At 43.0% G+C, this 16,896-nt stretch overlaps 2 protein-coding genes across 9 annotated transcripts in view; one reads left to right on the plus strand and one right to left on the minus strand.

Moving 5' to 3' along the window:
- Nucleotides 1-16,896, minus strand: part of PSMA2 (proteasome 20S subunit alpha 2) — a 617,132-nt gene that overhangs the window by 531,604 nt on the left and 68,632 nt on the right. The gene's annotated exons all lie outside the window — the stretch shown is intronic.
- HECW1 (HECT, C2 and WW domain containing E3 ubiquitin protein ligase 1) overlaps nucleotides 1-16,896 on the plus strand; it is a 456,269-nt gene that overhangs the window by 327,088 nt on the left and 112,285 nt on the right. For 4 of the 8 annotated variants that reach the window (XM_050783350.1, XM_050783354.1, XM_050783352.1 and 1 more), the window contains 4 exons: nucleotides 1,250-1,392; nucleotides 6,047-6,147; nucleotides 7,746-9,101; nucleotides 14,345-14,446. In XM_050783350.1, the coding sequence (XP_050639307.1) occupies nucleotides 1,250-1,392; nucleotides 6,047-6,147; nucleotides 7,746-9,101; nucleotides 14,345-14,446 (1,702 nt within the window). The remainder of the gene's footprint in view (nucleotides 1-1,249; nucleotides 1,393-6,046; nucleotides 6,148-7,745; nucleotides 9,102-14,344; nucleotides 14,447-16,896) is intronic. The other 4 variants (XM_050783351.1, XM_050783355.1, XM_050783356.1 and 1 more) reach the window with 3 other exon arrangements.

The following is a 16,896-nucleotide window of genomic DNA, read 5'->3' on the forward strand; positions in this document are numbered from 1 at the left end:
ATTAATATTGACCAAGCCAACTTCTGATGGTCACAGTCTTCCTTTAATTGTTACTGTTTTATTTTAAAAGTCACACCATACACTATTTAACAAATGAATACTTTTTAAAATTTTTGTGTATATTGTTTTGAGATGGAGTCTCACTCTGTCATCCAGGCTGGAGTCCAGTAGTGCAATCTCAGCTCACTGCAACCTCCACGTCCCAGGTTCAAGCAATTCACCTGCCTCAGTCTCCCAAAGTAGGTGGGATTATAGGTGCCCACCACCACACCCAGTTAACAAATGAATACTTTAGAATCAAATTAAGTAAAATGTAAAAGACCTGCTTTCTCCCTCCCCTACCAGCCCACTTCCTGGAGTTCAGTTTGGAGCGTCTCCCTCTAGACGTTTTCTCTGCAGTTCAAAGTACAAATGGAATCCTACTCTTTGTATTCTTCTGCACTTTGCTTTATCACTTCATTTCTCGGGTGTCTTTTCATGTTGGTGCATGTTGATTCACCCCTTTCTTTTTAACGATGGAAGAGTTCTCAGTTTCAAAGATTTATCAGCCTTCACTTAACCAGTTTCCTCTTTGTAAACAGTTTTGTGTTTTTCCTCAGTCTTCTGCTATTGTTAGTAATGCTCCAATAAACATCCCTGTTAAATGTATCTTTTGCACACTTGCGCAAGTTAATCCAGAAGGAAATCCCTAAAAATATAATTCTAGGTTGAAGGGATTTGCAGTTTAAATGCCAGTAAATATTGCCAGTTCCCTTCCCAAAGGTCAAATCAATTTGCATTCCCACCAAAACAGTGTGAGAATTCTTGTCTCTTCCCCCTCTCAAGGATACAGGGTATTACCAAACTTCTAGAAATCTCTTCCATCATAATCATGAAAAGCTATATTGCATTGTTGATTTAAAGTACATTTTCTTAATTACAGGTGAGTTTGTGCTTGTTCTTTCTTTAAGTATGATAATACCTTTAATCAAGTATGGTGAGGCTTTGGTGGCATTCTTTCTCTTTAAAGTGTGCTGATTTTACTGTTTGAATCTCAAAGAATAAGCCTGTTTTTAAGCCCTGAGGAAGCATCTTGTCGCTGCCCCTCATTTACTGAATAAACAGGGTTCACAGCATTTCTAAGACCCTTTATATATATGTATATTATAGCTGGGGTGTTTTACAGTGACAGCATCAAGGCAGATGGACTGGGAATTGGCCAGCCCTCCAACCTCTCAGTTAATTGATGTGACATATTCTTTCATTGCAGCAATTCAGTTTTGTGTCCTTGCCCACTGACGTGCTGGAAATTGAGGTGAAGGACAAGTTTGCCAAGAGCCGTCCCATCATCAAGCGTTTCTTGGGAAAGCTGTCGATGCCCGTTCAAAGACTCCTGGAGAGACACGCCATAGGGTAAACCTGTGACTGAGATCTTACTATCACTAGGTTCCCACCAACAGGCCGTGCCCAAAGGTGGCCTGTAGGCTGCAATAGTATAGTCTCACAGAGAGTCAAAATGTTATCACTATATTTCCTTGGCTTTTCCTACTAATTATGTTGCTTGAGCCAACATAAGTGTTTGTTCGATTAAACAAACCCTTCCCTTTCCACTTGATGGTGTAACACTGGTTACTTACCCAAGAGAGTAAAGAATCCTATTAAAACTATTAAACAGGCCGGGCGCGGTGGCTCACGCCTGTAATCCCAGCGCTTTGGGAGGCCGAGGCGGGCGGATCACAAGGTCAGGAGATCGAGACCACGGTGAAACCCCGTCTCTACTAAAAATACAAAAAATTAGCCGGGCGTGGTTGTGGGCGCCTGTAGTCCCAGCTACTCGGGAGGCTGAGGCAGGAGAATGGCGTGAACCCGGGAGGCGGAGCTTGCAGTGAGCCGAGATCGCGCCACTGCACTCCAGCCTGGGCGACAGAGCGAGACTCCGTCTCAAAAAAAAAAAAAAAAAAAAACTATTAAACAGTATTAAAAGAAGCCGTCAATGGGACATTTTTCTGTACAGGTAGAAACTCAAGTTTGTTTTACTATGAAGAATATTTTTTCATTCATATATCAGTCTGGTATGTAAGATTTAATCATGTGTGACATTTCCGTAACAAGATGAAATACTGGGTAACTACGGTAGAGTGTCTTACTTAGAGGACACTAGTATCTGCACATGCTAGATAACATGGATGAGAATTTGAAAGCATGATTCTTACGGAATGACAGCAGTTAAGATGCTCACAGAATTCAATTGCATATGAGAATGGGTTTCGGTTTTGTCTCTTACACATTCATGTCCACTCATGGTTCTCATTAAAGTGGACTATGACCAGATAACAGCCCTATATATCATCTATATTTCTTTAAGTAACAGGGACTACATTTGAAAACACGAAATAAAGCTTTCTATTGATAAATATATACTTATATACAATGTAACTCTTACAAAGATAGCAAAAGAATGAGAAAAATATGCAGAATTTCCAAGTATCTTAATTTAAAGTTCTTTGGACTATCAGAAGGACTTTGGAATCACTGATAATTATCACAAAGACATTTATTAATAATTGGAACTTTATGGTGTGCAGGCAGCGGAGTGCACAGAGGCCTGCCACGAACTCTCCAGCCAAAGGGAGCTGAGTTTATGGAGCTGCAGTCACATATCACATGCAGTGTTTGCACTTGTCATTCATGGTTGTGAGGATTAAACAGGCAAAAAGTGTACATAAAGAACTTAACATGGTCACTGGCACATAGTAGGAACACAAAAGAAAATGGTATTCCTTGTGATCTTTTTTATTTCATTTAGTCCTCATAATGCTTCTGTGACAGCATTATCACCATTCCTCCACGAGGAAACAAGGCTTCAAAAGGATCAATAATTATGTAAACCCAAGGCTTGTGGGTAGCAGAGATCCAGCCGGAGGTCCGACTCTTACCTGTGTCTCTCCAAAGCCCGAGGGCCATCCCTGCACTACAGGCTTCTCTCCGGGTTCCTGGGACTGATTCTCTGGTTTATTGTGGGCCACGCTTTTCATTTCTCTCCTTCTCTGCCCTACTGGCTGCTCTCACAGCTGTTAGCACCTCTGCCAGGGGGTGGGCTGGAGAACAAAAACAGGGGCTGTGTGGAATTCTTTCTACCCCAGCACCTAGTGCACCGCCGCCCAGCATGCATTAGATATCAATTTGTACCTATGGAACAGAACTTCTCTCTCCAGCTCGCTGCAGCCGCAGAGCCCCTCTGCCCTCCCGTGCTGAGTTCTCTCCTAAGTCCAAGCTGCCGGCTCCTATCTTCTTGGCACTGTCCCGCTCTCCCAGCCTCCCACTGTGGAAAGGCACATCCCCAGCTGAAAGCAAGTTTCTGAGGTGGAAAAGGGTGTCCCCGACCAGAAGAAGGTTAGCTATGATTTTCCCAGTGTTCTTGCCACCCAGGGAAATGGAGAGCACAGATCGAGCGTGATTGAGCTTACACCTCTCCAAGAGGCGGCAACAGCAAGCCATGGAGGTGTTTCTCCTCCCACCCTCTTTGATGGGATGACAGACCGCCCTCTGGTGGCGGGGCAGAGCAGCTCCTCCTCCAAAGCCTTCTGCTTCCACAGCCCCTGGGGGCCACTTCTGTAGTGCTGCCCCTTCCGGAGGTGTCCCACCGTGGGTAGGAGCAGAGTGTTGGGGTGATGGCCATGGAAGCAGTGGCCATGCAGCCTGAGCTATGGCAGAACCCCAGAGTGCACCCATAACAAAAGTGAATCCACTTTGCACCGCAGCTTCCCTCTGCCCTCAGCACATGCACTCCCCATAAAGCCCCCTGCATCGATGGCTTCTGAAACATTTGGCTCCACCTGTACCGGCTCCCTCCCTGCCCTGAGATACTTGCACCTTTCCCCCCGGGCACACACGCACTCTGATTTCCAATCCTACCTCGATTCCTTGGCCTGTAAAATCCCAGGCTTCAGTTGGCTCTCTGCCTCTAACTCTAACCGTCTCACCTTGGCATTGAAGTGTCACTGTCTGCCTTGAACCATTATTTAGTGGTCCTACCTTATGCCCCCAGCTGGACATAAGCTATTTAAAGGCAGGGGCGATGTATGAAATGCTTTGTATCAACTGCAGCACTTTTCACGTGGCAGGGGCTCAAAAAATATTTGTTGAGTGAGTGAAAAGCAAAAAAAAGAAAAGCCCGGAAAGTAAATGCAAAGCATAATAAATGTAATTTTTGTGCCATTGTCTGATTGTCTTTAGGCCTCCCCTGATTTCAATTAAGTTTTGGGTTCGGGATGTCTTTGTTATGGTCGTAATAGATGTACTTCATAATATTGACCAAAGGCTCTTTCTAAATAGACAAAATACTGAGGTTCCTCCTATTTTTTTCTACATATAATGCTTTACTTAATGGACTTCTGAGGAACTCCAAACACTAAATCATGGCCTATCAAAGAACAATTTTAAGTCAGGGGCTTGTTATTTATCTCATAATGCCAGTGTTTTCTAGAAAGAAACATTAAAACACTATTAGCCAGTGATTTATCTTTTTATTTTCATGTCACAAACTAATAAATGGAATAAATACAGAGTCATCTGAATAACAACTGGTTTGGGGCTATGTGTTTGTTACTACTGTGTACCCTGGGTTTGTTAACTCCTGAATATCCTAAGGTGGTCACTCTTCCTATTTAGGCCAAGTTAAGGGGCAATTTACTCTGCTGAAGCTGTATTGTTAATGAAAATATAATAGCAAAGTTTCAGGTTGATTGCCTCTAGAAAGTTTTCTTTTTATAATTAAGAAATTGCTTTGAGGGGGTGGAGGGGATGGCACGAAAGTCCAGGGTGGAGACTCGGGGTCCCTACATGTGGAGCCCTGTGGTTGGTGTTAAGTGGAAGTCTCAAGTCAGAGAACCCAACCCACAAGTCTTGCTCTGCTTCATCCTGGAGCAGGTGCCATTCTGTAGCGCCCACAGACTCTCCAGTAACCATGACAGCATCCTTTCTTAGACATTACATATATACCACAAGATATGTATCTGCTGGCACTGTCCATCGTTGAAGACATATTTGGAAAATGGCAATCTGCACAGGAAAAGCAGACCAAGGACATCCGTGTCTTTTTTTATTCTCTCTCTCTCTCTTTTAGAACACAGGTTGGCAAACTTTTTTGTACAGGGCCAGGTAGTAAATATTTTAGGCTTTGCGAGGCCCACAGTCCCTGTCTAAATTACTCAGCTCTGCCATTATAGCATGAAAGTTGCCACAGACAATATGTAAGCTAACAAGTATGACCGTGCTCCAATTAAACTTTATTTATGGACACTGAAATTTGAATTTCATATAATTTTCACATGCTACAAAATGTTACTCTTCTTTTGTTTCTTTTTCCAATCATTTAAAATATAAAATGTCACAACTGCACAAAAACAGGTAGTGGGCCACATTTAGCCCTTGGGCTGTAGTTTGCCTACCCCTGCTTTAGGATACAGACGGTTAGTTCAACTTAATCATTTTTTACTTTACAATGAATTCAGCAGAAACCATACATCGAATTTTGATTTTTGATCTTTTCCTGCGCTAGTGATACACAGCATGATACTTTTGTGAAGCTGGTAGCAGCAGCAAGCCATAGCTCCCAGTCAGCCACGTGATCACAGGGTAAACAAGTGATACCGTGCTCTACAGTAGACTGTATTCAATAAATTACATGAAATATCCAGTACTTTATTATAAAATAGTTTCGTTTTTGTGTTACGTGATTTTGCATACTTGTAGGTTAATGTAAGTGTTCCGAGCACTTTTAAGGTAAGCTAGGCTAAGCTATGATGTTTGGTAGGCTAAATGTATTGAATGCATTTTTAACTTGCCAGTATTGTCAACTTTTGATGGGTTTATCAGGTCGTAATCCACGGTAGGTCGAGGGGCATCTGTATTCGATAAGGACTTCCTTGCAGTTTTGTATTGCTGTTGAGCACATCAGGACTTCCCTGGGCTTGCTTGCCTCACCCACTGGTGTAGAAAGCACACTGCATGGTCATTATGAGGAGAGGTATTGACCAGAACTGTGATGGTGCTTATTTCCTTCTAGGGATAGGGTGGTCAGCTACACACTTGGCCGCAGGCTTCCAACAGATCATGTGAGTGGACAGCTGCAATTCCGATTTGAGATCACTTCCTCCATCCACCCAGGTATTTTCAGCATGAACTTCATGTCTTGTCCTAGGCTAGTGTATAAGTGTGGTTCCTTTCTCTAAAATACAATAACCATGGTTCTCTCCAGACATATCCTAGGTTTTGTGGTTCTCTATCTTCTCCATTTGAGGCCCAGAAGCCAGTGATCTATTCTGGAAGCCAGGTTGCTGTCCCCCTGATGGAGAAGCTTCTCTTCATTCTAGTGACCCAAAGGTAGAGGTTAGACAGTGGACTGAAGATTAACAGTGAGGCCAACATGGATAGGGATCTCTGTCTTATTTATCATCCTACTCCCAGCACCCACATAGGTGTTTAATCATCACATACATGAATGAATGAATGAATGAATGAATGAACGTGAAACATCTTTCTACCTAGTAACTAGATATAGACTAGCCAGTTGCTGAAGTATGTCATGTTGAAGAACTATAATTGTACAGTGAATTTTTATAATATCACAGAAAAACATGAAAAGTATAAATAGGACAGAAAACTCCAGAATCATCCAATATTCCATTTAATGCTAAACAGATTTCAAAATACGAATGATAATATGCCTCATAATTCTACTTTTGCTCTTCTTCTGTAGCCCCCATACATCTCAATATAGATCACACTGAGAACTGTTAGGACCTCCTGGACCATTTACAAGTTGCTGTTAAGTCTAATGAAGCTCTTGAGGACTTAAAGCCTGGAGTTTATCACTACCCACTCGTTAAACTCCAGGTGTACTTTCCTATGCCACTATACAACTTAGATTGTAAGAAAACACCTTGACTGTTTCATCTTTTCAAATTCAGTCTATTTCTATATTCTGAGAATACAACTGACTCTTCCTTTGGTGTAGCCATAAGGACAGCTTTACAGCTCACCAGAGGGACTGATTTTCTTTAGTGAATTGCACTAGTGCATTTGAAATGGGGAATTTCACATCTGGCAGGAATCCAGTAGAAGAGCTGCAGGAAGGTAGAGTTAAACACTGGCTACTACCCCTTGAATGACTGCTTAGGGTGAAGACCTTGTTTTTTTTTTTTAAATTGGAATAAACTCTGAATGTTGGGAACCTTCCAGCCTGAGATATTGAATGACTGTGATTGTTCCCATTCTTCATCCAGCCTTTTTCTTCTCTCTGGTTGCGTGAGAATACCACTTACCCCTTATGCCACCCTGCAGGACCTAAGCATAGGAAACATTCTGAGCAAATGCGATTAACTAAATATAATCATCAAGGAGCTATAAATAACACCACTACTACCCTCATCCCTGGAAGTCATTCCATGTGGCAAACACTGTTGAGCACCTACTATGTGCCCAGAACTGGGTTAGTGCTAGGCTTCGGGCATTTTAACCAAAAGATGAATTCCCTTGAAACAGATTTCAGAAATATATCCATGACTGCAAGTTGTTGTTAACATAGCAAGAGCTCAATCTTGCAGAATTTTTCACTAGAGCTCCGGCCAGTGAGAAACCCTCATCAATCGACATTCAATATCCTAATGTAGAAATCCCTTAGTGATGGCTTACATGTGCCACAGGGTATCCTAACACCACAATGCTCTCTTCTGGGAGAAATGACATATTTTTCTTCCTACCAGCAGATGATGAGGAGATTTCCCTGAGTACGGAGCCTGAGTCAGCCCCCATTCAGGACAGCCCCATGAACAACCTGATGGAAAGCGGCAGTGGGGAACCTCGATCTGAGGCACCGGAGTCCTCTGAGGGCTGGAAGCCAGAGCAGCTGGGTGAGGGCAGTGTCCTGGATGGTCCAGGGAACCAAAGCATGGAGCTTTCCAGACCAGCTGAGGAAGCAGCAGTCATCACGGAGGCAGGAGACCAGGGCATGGTCTCTGTGGGACCTGAAGGGGCTGGGGACCTCCTGGCCCAGGTGCAAAAGGACATCCAGCCTGCCCCGAGTGCAGAAGAGCTGGCCGAGCAGCTGGACCTGGGTGAGGAGGCGTCAGCACTGCTGCTGGAAGACGGTGAAGCACCAGCCAGCACCGAGGAGGAGCCCTTAGAGGAGGAAGCAACGACACAGAGCCGGGCTGGAAGGGAAGAAGAGAAGGAGCAGGAGGAGGAGGAGGGAGATGTGTCTACCCTGGAGCAGGGAGAGGGCAGGCTGCAACTGCGGGCCTCGGTGAAGAGAAAAAGCAGGCCCTGCTCCTTGCCTGTGTCTGAGCTGGAGACAGTGATCGCGTCAGCCTGCGGGGACCCTGAGACCCCGCGGACACACTACATCCGCATCCACACCCTGCTGCACAGCATGCCCTCGGCCCAGGGCGGCAGCGCGGCAGAGGAGGAGGACGGCGCGGAGGAGGAGTCCACCCTCAAGGACTCCTCGGAGAAGGATGGGCTCAGCGAGGTGGACACGGTGGCCGCTGACCCGTCTGCCCTGGAAGAGGACAGAGAAGAGCCCGAGGGGGCTACTCCAGGCACGGCGCACCCTGGCCACTCCGGGGGCCACTTCTCCAGCCTGGCCAATGGCGCCGCCCAGGATGGCGACACGCACCCCAGCACCGGCAGCGAGAGCGACTCCAGCCCCAGGCAAGGCGGGGACCACAGTTGCGAGGGCTGTGATGCGTCCTGCTGCAGCCCCTCGTGCTACAGCTCCTCGTGCTACAGCACGTCCTGCTACAGCAGCTCGTGCTACAGCGCCTCCTGCTACAGCCCCTCCTGCTACAACGGCAACAGGTTCGCCAGCCACACGCGCTTCTCCTCCGTAGACAGCGCCAAGATCTCCGAGAGCACGGTCTTCTCCTCGCAAGATGATGATGAGGAGGAGAACAGCGCGTTCGAATCTGTGCCCGACTCCATGCAGAGCCCTGAGCTGGACCCGGAGTCCACGAACGGCGCTGGGCCGTGGCAAGACGAGCTGGCCGCCCCTAGCGGGCACGTGGAAAGAACCCCGGAAGGTCTGGAATCCCCCGTGGCAGGTCCAAGCAATCGGAGAGAAGGTTAGACCTCAAACCTGATCAGAGTGAGAATAGGACCGTCAGGGGGACAAAGGTGTCACCAACCAGTTTAAAAACAAGAGGGGCGAGGGATCGGTGTCAAACGGGGTTGCTGGGGCAATGTATGCCTGTCTTATACATATATGTGTGCATGTGTATCTGTGTTTGAGTATAGATGACTGTGAGTAGCTGACACCCCACCATGTCTCAGATACACACAAGGAATTATGACTGGTTGGATGTGAGCGTGCACTTGTATGTGTGCTTCTATGTTTGTTTTAACTAATCACCAGAAGTGGTTAGTGTACATGTTATCCTAGTCTTGACAGCAGCCAGAGCCCCAAGACTAGTATCAAATGATATATGTGGGAAATAATCTATCTACATTAAATGGATAATGTGTAAATATCTGCTGACTTTCAAAGCACATGGAAGATTAGCAATAGATGTTAACATTAGTTGAAGAACAGATTTTACCTCTGTTTTAGAATTCAACTAGCCCATGTACGTACATGTAGATATGTCTAGCCTACATATATTTGTCATTATTTATGTCCACTCAATTCTTGTTATTACTGTTGGTTTTGTTTTGTTGTTGTTGTTGTTGTTGGCTAATGGAAGGGAAAATAACATGATTGTGTATAAATCACTTTGTTTCCGATAAGAATCAAATCCAAAAGCTGCCACCATTAGTTTTAAAACATATTCTGTGTTTTAACCAAAGATGTTCTTTCTTAGTCATGCCTGTGGAATTATATGTGAAATTAATTTGCATTTCCTTATCCAGGAGTGGGAATTGTCTTCCAGTAAAGTGACAGTGGTATGACTGGGAAAAAAAAAAAAATTGAGAAGTCACATAATAATATGAAATAATTCAGTTGTTTTAAAAGAGAAAAACATAGCCTCTGCTATTTTGCTGTTCTGCTGTTGAAATTAGCCTCCAACAAAAGGCGGGGATATTTTCTCTAGATTGTAAGCTCATCAAGGGCCAGAGTTGTGTTTCTTTATGTTTGAATTCTTAGCACCTAAACAATTGTAGGCTGAGGTGCCTACAAACTTTTTTGAACAGGAGCTAAAGTGAGCATTAAAAAAATAATTTTAAGTATTCAATAATGCCCGCTTCTACATTTCAGAAAAAGAGTGAGAGAAGGTGGCACATGCAAAAATGAGAAACGCAAGGAAATTGGTAGAGAAAAAGAAACACAGGCAGAAAGGTCAAACAGACAGCATGGAAAGGCACCCACAAGGAGCGGGATGGAAAATCCCTCTTGTGAGGAGAAGGGAATGGGAAATGCCTTTCTGTCATAAGGATGTTTTGAGGACTTCCTTTATTCTAGGCCAGATGTAATGCACTGGGCACAGGAAAATGGATTGGCATCAGGTGATGTATGGACATTACTCGATAATTACAGCATAATTAAAAATAATACAACAAAAGGAGATTGGGGGATTCCCACATAAAAGGCACACGTAGGAGCTGGCAGGGATGTTGAGTTACAGAGGTCTGCAAACTTTTTCTATGAAGAGCCAGATAGTAAATATTTTAGACTTTGTGGGTCAAGAGGTAAAAAATTAAGTAACTGTTCTCGCTAAAAAGTTTTTAGTACTGAAAAGTGTACTGACACTTTTCTTAGCTCAGAACCATACAACCCTGTTTTAGTGCACAGTCTTTTGGCCCCCATGTTAGGAGATAATCTACACACGGTCAATTGAAACTTGGCTCAGTGTAAATTTATATAAAAGCATGTTTTACAAACAAAAAAGTCACATCCTTGCCCTTGAGAGGTGGAACAGTCTAGCAGGTGGAAGCGCAGAAAGTGTTTCAGGGCCACAGTGGACATCTCTGCATTGGCATTGGCAGTGTCTAAAGAAATGTCTAAGTTCCTGAACTCTGCAGCGTGTAAACGCAGAAAAGGTTAAGAAGCACCTACATGTTTCATTATGGTGATCACAAGGGGAAATACAAAGATTCCCAAGGGGTCTCTTGATCTCCTGAAGGCCATGCACATGCTGGCATGTGACTTCTTCCCAGCCAGCCTTCCCGCCTTCAACAGTGAGTCCCCAAGCTAACAGTGTCTGCATTGTGTGACTGTCCCTCACTTGCCACCAGGCTTCACAACAGCAGGTGCTTCAAGAAAGCAGGGCTTTGACATGACCTGCCTCATATGTGATTGTGTGGGTGACCTCTGCTTCCATAAAAATCCCTATTGCTCTTTCGCCTTGACTTCCAAGATTGCAAATCCCTTTCCTGTAGAAACTGCATTAGATGGCTGGGTGTGTTGGCTCATGCCTGTAATCCCAGCACTTTGGGAGGCCGAGGTGAGTGGATCGCCTGAGGTCAGGAGTTCAAGACCAGCCTGGCCAACAGGGTGAAACCCCATCTCTATTTAAAAAATACGAAAAATTAGTTGGGCATGGTGGCGGGCACCTGTAATCTCAGCTACTTGGGAGGCTGAGGCAGGAAAATCACTGGAACCCAGGAGGCAGAGGTTGCAGTGAGCCGAGATCGCACCATTGCACTCCAGACTGGGCAACAAAAGCAGAACTCAGTCAAAAAAAAAAAAGAGAGAGAGAGAAACTGCATTAGATTAACTCATGTGGATTTGTTGTCCACGTGCCCACATAGATGAGGTGACAACAATTTATAGAGGAACACTCTTCTAAGTCTGAACTGACAACTATACGGGCTAGTATTCTTTTCATACTTTTTGCTTCATTTCCCTCTATGAATAGCTCCTTTTTATAAGTTCAATTTAAAATAGTTCTTAAAAGACCTTCTGCAGATGAATGGAAAGAGTAATATAATATCATGGTTGTGAGCTCAGGCCCTGGAGTCAGGCCTCTTGGATTTATATACAGTCCTCCCACTTCCTCACCAAGTTACCTAGCTGCTCTGTGCCTCAGTTTCCTCATGTGCAAAATGGGTATAATTATAGACTCTCCCTCAACGGGTTGTTGGGAAAATTGAATGAGATTATACTACAAAAGCACTCTGCCTCCCACCAAGTGAGGGTTCTTCCAGGCGGAGAAGCAGTGAGGGTAACTGTTTAAATTATGTTGTATAAAGCATCTAAAACAATCCTTTGAATTTGCATTTCGTGTACTTTATAATTCAAGAGACATTTTCACATTATTAGGTATAAATCACTTTGTTTCAAATAATATGTGAGGCAACCTATCTTTCTCTACAATTAGGTCACATTATTTATAAACAGAAGGGAATTTAAAAGGATGTCACTTGCTTTTAGCTGAGGAATAGATCTCCTTCTGGGAGGTTCTGGTGGGTTTCAACACTTGCTTTGTGTTTGAGGCAAGGGTGATGATGTGGAGCCCTGTCCTTGTGCAGAATAGAACTGCTTGCTTCTTCAGTGCCTCCATCCATTCAGTCGGCTGAGATATGTCGGTCACATCATTGCATTTGCTTGGGGTTCACAAGCAGGTGGGATCAGCTCCATTAACCCCAGGCAGTCAACAGTATTGTATTTCCACTAGCTTGGAGGAGTAATTAACCTGATTGGTTGCCTTAATTTCAAGAGGTAAGTCTATTGTTGTTTTTAAAGAAACTAAATTAAAAATGCAGCAGCTGATGACATAACAACTGTACCATGGTTTTGTTTAATTTCGGACACTAACCACATATACAAACAAACATGAGTGTGGTATCCACTTAAACACAGAGCCCATCTTTGAAACAGCAGTCTGTCCACAATGAACTGGGTGCCGGCATGAGAGGAACCTTCATTGTTTTCTATTAGCATCTCCAAGGACCCAGAGGATTTGAGTAACATGCCAGAATTTGCTCAACAAATGATGTTCTATATTTAATATTTAAAAGGACCCTTTGTTCCTGAATATATCTCTACTTCTGTTTGCCAGTTAGCTCTAGGAATTAAATCACAAAATTAAACCCACCTTTCTTCCTAATTAATTTATTTTTATTTTTGATCAGTTCTATAGAACTAGAGTGAGAAGAAATAATCATCCTTTCCATGTGTGGATATTCTAGGAAATATTCAGCATTTGAGATCCTACAACCATTTGACCACCATTTTCCAGTCTCTCTTCTTTTTGACCCAAGGGATAATGGAACACTTGCTATTTGCATCAGCAGAGGACAGAAGAAGGAAAAGGCCTGACCTTTGCCCTCTGGCCCTTAAAGGCTTTTGCAAGAAAACCAGCACGGTGTGAGGCAGGAGGAACCGTCTGAAAAAAGGCCATCCTTTGTCCTGGGCCCTTCTCACTCTGCAAAGATCAAGAGCACTGGCCTCTGATTATGTGACCCAAGCAGCTGGTGCTGCAGGCCTGCCTTCTGCATGGCTGCTCTACATGCCTGAGGACACCACTTCAGAACATTGTTCAGTTCGTTATAAGTCTGAACTGAGAACAATATAAGCTATGTCTGTCGTAGGTTTCCTTTTAATAATCTGAGGCATGCATCCTGTGGATATGTTTATTTCTAAACTTTCTCCGTGTCTGTCTTTCTTCCTCCTTCTTTCCCATTTCTGTGTTTTGAGCTTTCCTGTCACCATCTTTCTGCTTTTTATCTACTTCCTTTGTCTCTTGTCCTTTCCTCTTTCTGGAGCACCCTGGCTTGTCTGATTTCTCCTCAAAATAATCTGGACAGTTCTGAGACCCCTCAGCACCTTGGCTCCCCTCCCCTACCCCCCAGCCTCCAGCTTTCCTACTACAGGAATTTACATTACATTCTTGGCTTGCCAGCTCCTTGACCTGTCTTGGAAAGGTAGCATCTAAGAATTCATTCCCCTCAAAAATCTGAAAAACAGCCTTTCGGCAGCCCTGTGATGAAACCTATCCAAGTAAGGAGGTGTCATTTTGCACAAGCCCAAGGAACTTTTATGGAACCTTATAAAACGCTGCATTTCCCTCAAACAGGCCTATTTCCTCCACTGGGCTGCAATCAGGCTCTGCTAATTTTCTCTTGTGTTCCTTTCTGGTGCCACCTCCTGATTCAGGAAATTCGGGTCATTACAGAATCAGACTCAAATCCTACATATTGGACTGTGTGGCACAGATCATTAGTTATGAAGTGTTTGGATTTTCTTCTTTTTTAAAAAAATATTTCCCCCTCTCATGAATGACTGTGAATGTAGCAAACTGACACACACAAATGGATTTCCCGCTCTTTGGGGTTGTTTCTTGTGGTACTTAGTTTTACAGTCATGCTTTTTTGATGATGTTGCCACAGCAGTGAATGAATCTGAATGTATTGACTATCTTGTCCGTAGGTGAATGTCCTATACTCCATAATTCCCAGCCAGTAAGCCAGCTTCCTTCCCTGAGGCCTGAACATCATCACTACCCAACAATCGATGAGCCTCTTCCACCAAGTAAGCTTTAGTTTTTAAAATCTGTGTCTTAACTCTTCCTATCAAGTCTAAGCAGGTCAGTATGAATTTGTGTGTAAACATCTAAAGTCTTTCCCAACTCCGTGCCTTACACTGTTAACAAAAACCAATATGACACCTACTCTAAAAACTGGTGGGGTTTTTTGGGTTTTCAGTTTGTTTTTTTGACTAGTCGTTTCACCATGTGATCCTGAAGAGAGAACACTGTGTTTTCAGCGCCTCTCAGCTTCTGAAATGGAGAGCGTTTCTTTATCACATTTGACTAGTCTTTGCAAACTGTTCATGACCTTTAAGTCCCAAATTTTACATTTTATATTTAAAATTGCAGTTCAAGATAGAATAATCCTATTGTTCTCCATTGGATCTGTTACGTCACAAGCATCTCCATATGTTAAAACAACTTCAATCCATCTGGGCACATGAACTTGTACTTCCCTTGCTATAACTTGCATCCATAGGTAATAGCTTCACATTTCTTCTGCAGTTCTTAGGGGTTGCCAGGCAAAATATCATCTTTAAGACAGAATTCAATGTCAGTTTCTCCTGGTAACTGTAGTATGTAATTAATAATTAACTAGTCATCTGAACTTGGGAAATTCATTTAATCTCTCAGAGACTTAGTTTTCTCATTTGTAAAATTTTAAAAATAAAATTTAAATGTCTTCATCTGCTAAATGAAAGGTTTGACCTAGATAGTCTCTAGATACCATTCTAGCTTTAACTTCATAATACTCCATTTAATAAATTTATAGGAAGAATTCGGTACCCCAGACATTATGCATTCACTTAGCATCACATATGTTCGTGAATTCTGGAACATCTCTGTTTTGGTTTTGACTTATTTTTCAAGCAAAGATAATATTTAAGATTTGATAGATTTTACAACTACAGAATCTTTCCAGAATGCAAGGAACCAGTGTTTCTTTACATTCTTTTGCCTGCGCTTACATGAAGCAGTTACAGTTTTCAAAAGGACAAGTGCTTATTTCTTAATTCATCTGTTCTTGGTAATGTGCTGTACTTTACCGGAACACCACTCCTCTCCCTATTCAATTGTAATTTATTGGTGAGAAATCAAAGGACATCTTTAATATGTGGACTAACTTAAAGAAACACAATATTTGTTTTTCAAGGGCCAAGCCAAACATCATGTCCTTGAACTTTTGATGCCTGATTTCTTTCTTTCTTTATACACTGATTTATGGACATTCCATAAATGAATAGTAAAATTTTAGCATCACTATAAATACTTCCTAAGTAACACTTAATTGAAAAATATGTATAACATGTTATCTTCAGGAAAGGGACGCTTTCCCCACAACAAATAACCTTTCAATGCATGAATCTCCTTCAAATCTGTGCAGTACAGATAACTAGTTATACATGCAAATATTATAAATGATTGTATATAAATCCATTGTAAAATAATTACTTTATATAAGCCACTTTCAATAATGAGAACAAATTTCTCCAGATATTTTTCAATTTTCTATCCATATAACAGTGAAAGACCTTAGAAAAACTGGTAATGAATCCTACCAACTGCATATTGTTAAATAATCTCAAATAGTACAAGAATTACCGTATTGCTGATAGTCATTCATTCAACAAATATTTATTGAATGTTTACCCTGTGCTAGGTACTATTGTGGGTAAGCAAAACAAAGATTCCTGCCCTCATGGAGCTTACAGTCTAGTCTGGAAGACAGATTAGCAAACAATAATTAAAAAGGGACTGGCCTAGCATAGGAGATGCTATGGAAAAGCAAAAATAGACCAGGGTGAGGGATCTCTGAGTTCGTGTGGTGGCGGCTGGTTTGCAATTTTAAAACAAGTGGTGAGAATAGGCTTCATTGAGAAAACAACACCTGAGGGTTAAGGGAGTTATCCCTGCAAGTGTTGGGCAGGAAGAGCTTTGCAGGCACAGGGAATGGCCACTGCCAGTCAGGAGGTGGAAACACCCTGGTGGGTTTAAGGAACAGGAGACCAGTGCGTCTGAAGCAGACTGAGGAAGGGAGAAGGCAGCAGGTGATGTAGTTAGGGAACTAGCAAGGCCCAGATCACGCAGGGCCTTGTAAACCACTTAAGGGCTTTGGCTTTTACTCTGAATGAAAGGAGGACATTGTAGAGTTTTCAACAGAGAAGTGACATTGTCTGCCTCAGATTTTGAAAAGTTTGCCCTGGTTGCTGTGTAGGGAATAAATTGGGAAGAGGAAGGATAGAAGCATGAGATTCAACATAAGATTATGTCTTTATGCAGTAACCCAGGTGACAAACAATAGTGTAGCTTGGGCCAGGGTGGGAGCAGTGGAAGTGGTGAGGAGTAGTCTGATTCTGGCCATATATTTTAAAGGTAGATTTGATGACAGATTGGATATGGATATGAGAGAAAGATAGGTATCAAAAATGACCTAAGAGTTTCAACCTACAAA

This window comes from Macaca thibetana, chromosome 3 (genome assembly GCF_024542745.1).
Source record: "Macaca thibetana thibetana isolate TM-01 chromosome 3, ASM2454274v1, whole genome shotgun sequence".
Classification (NCBI taxonomy): domain Eukaryota; kingdom Metazoa; phylum Chordata; class Mammalia; order Primates; family Cercopithecidae; genus Macaca; species Macaca thibetana.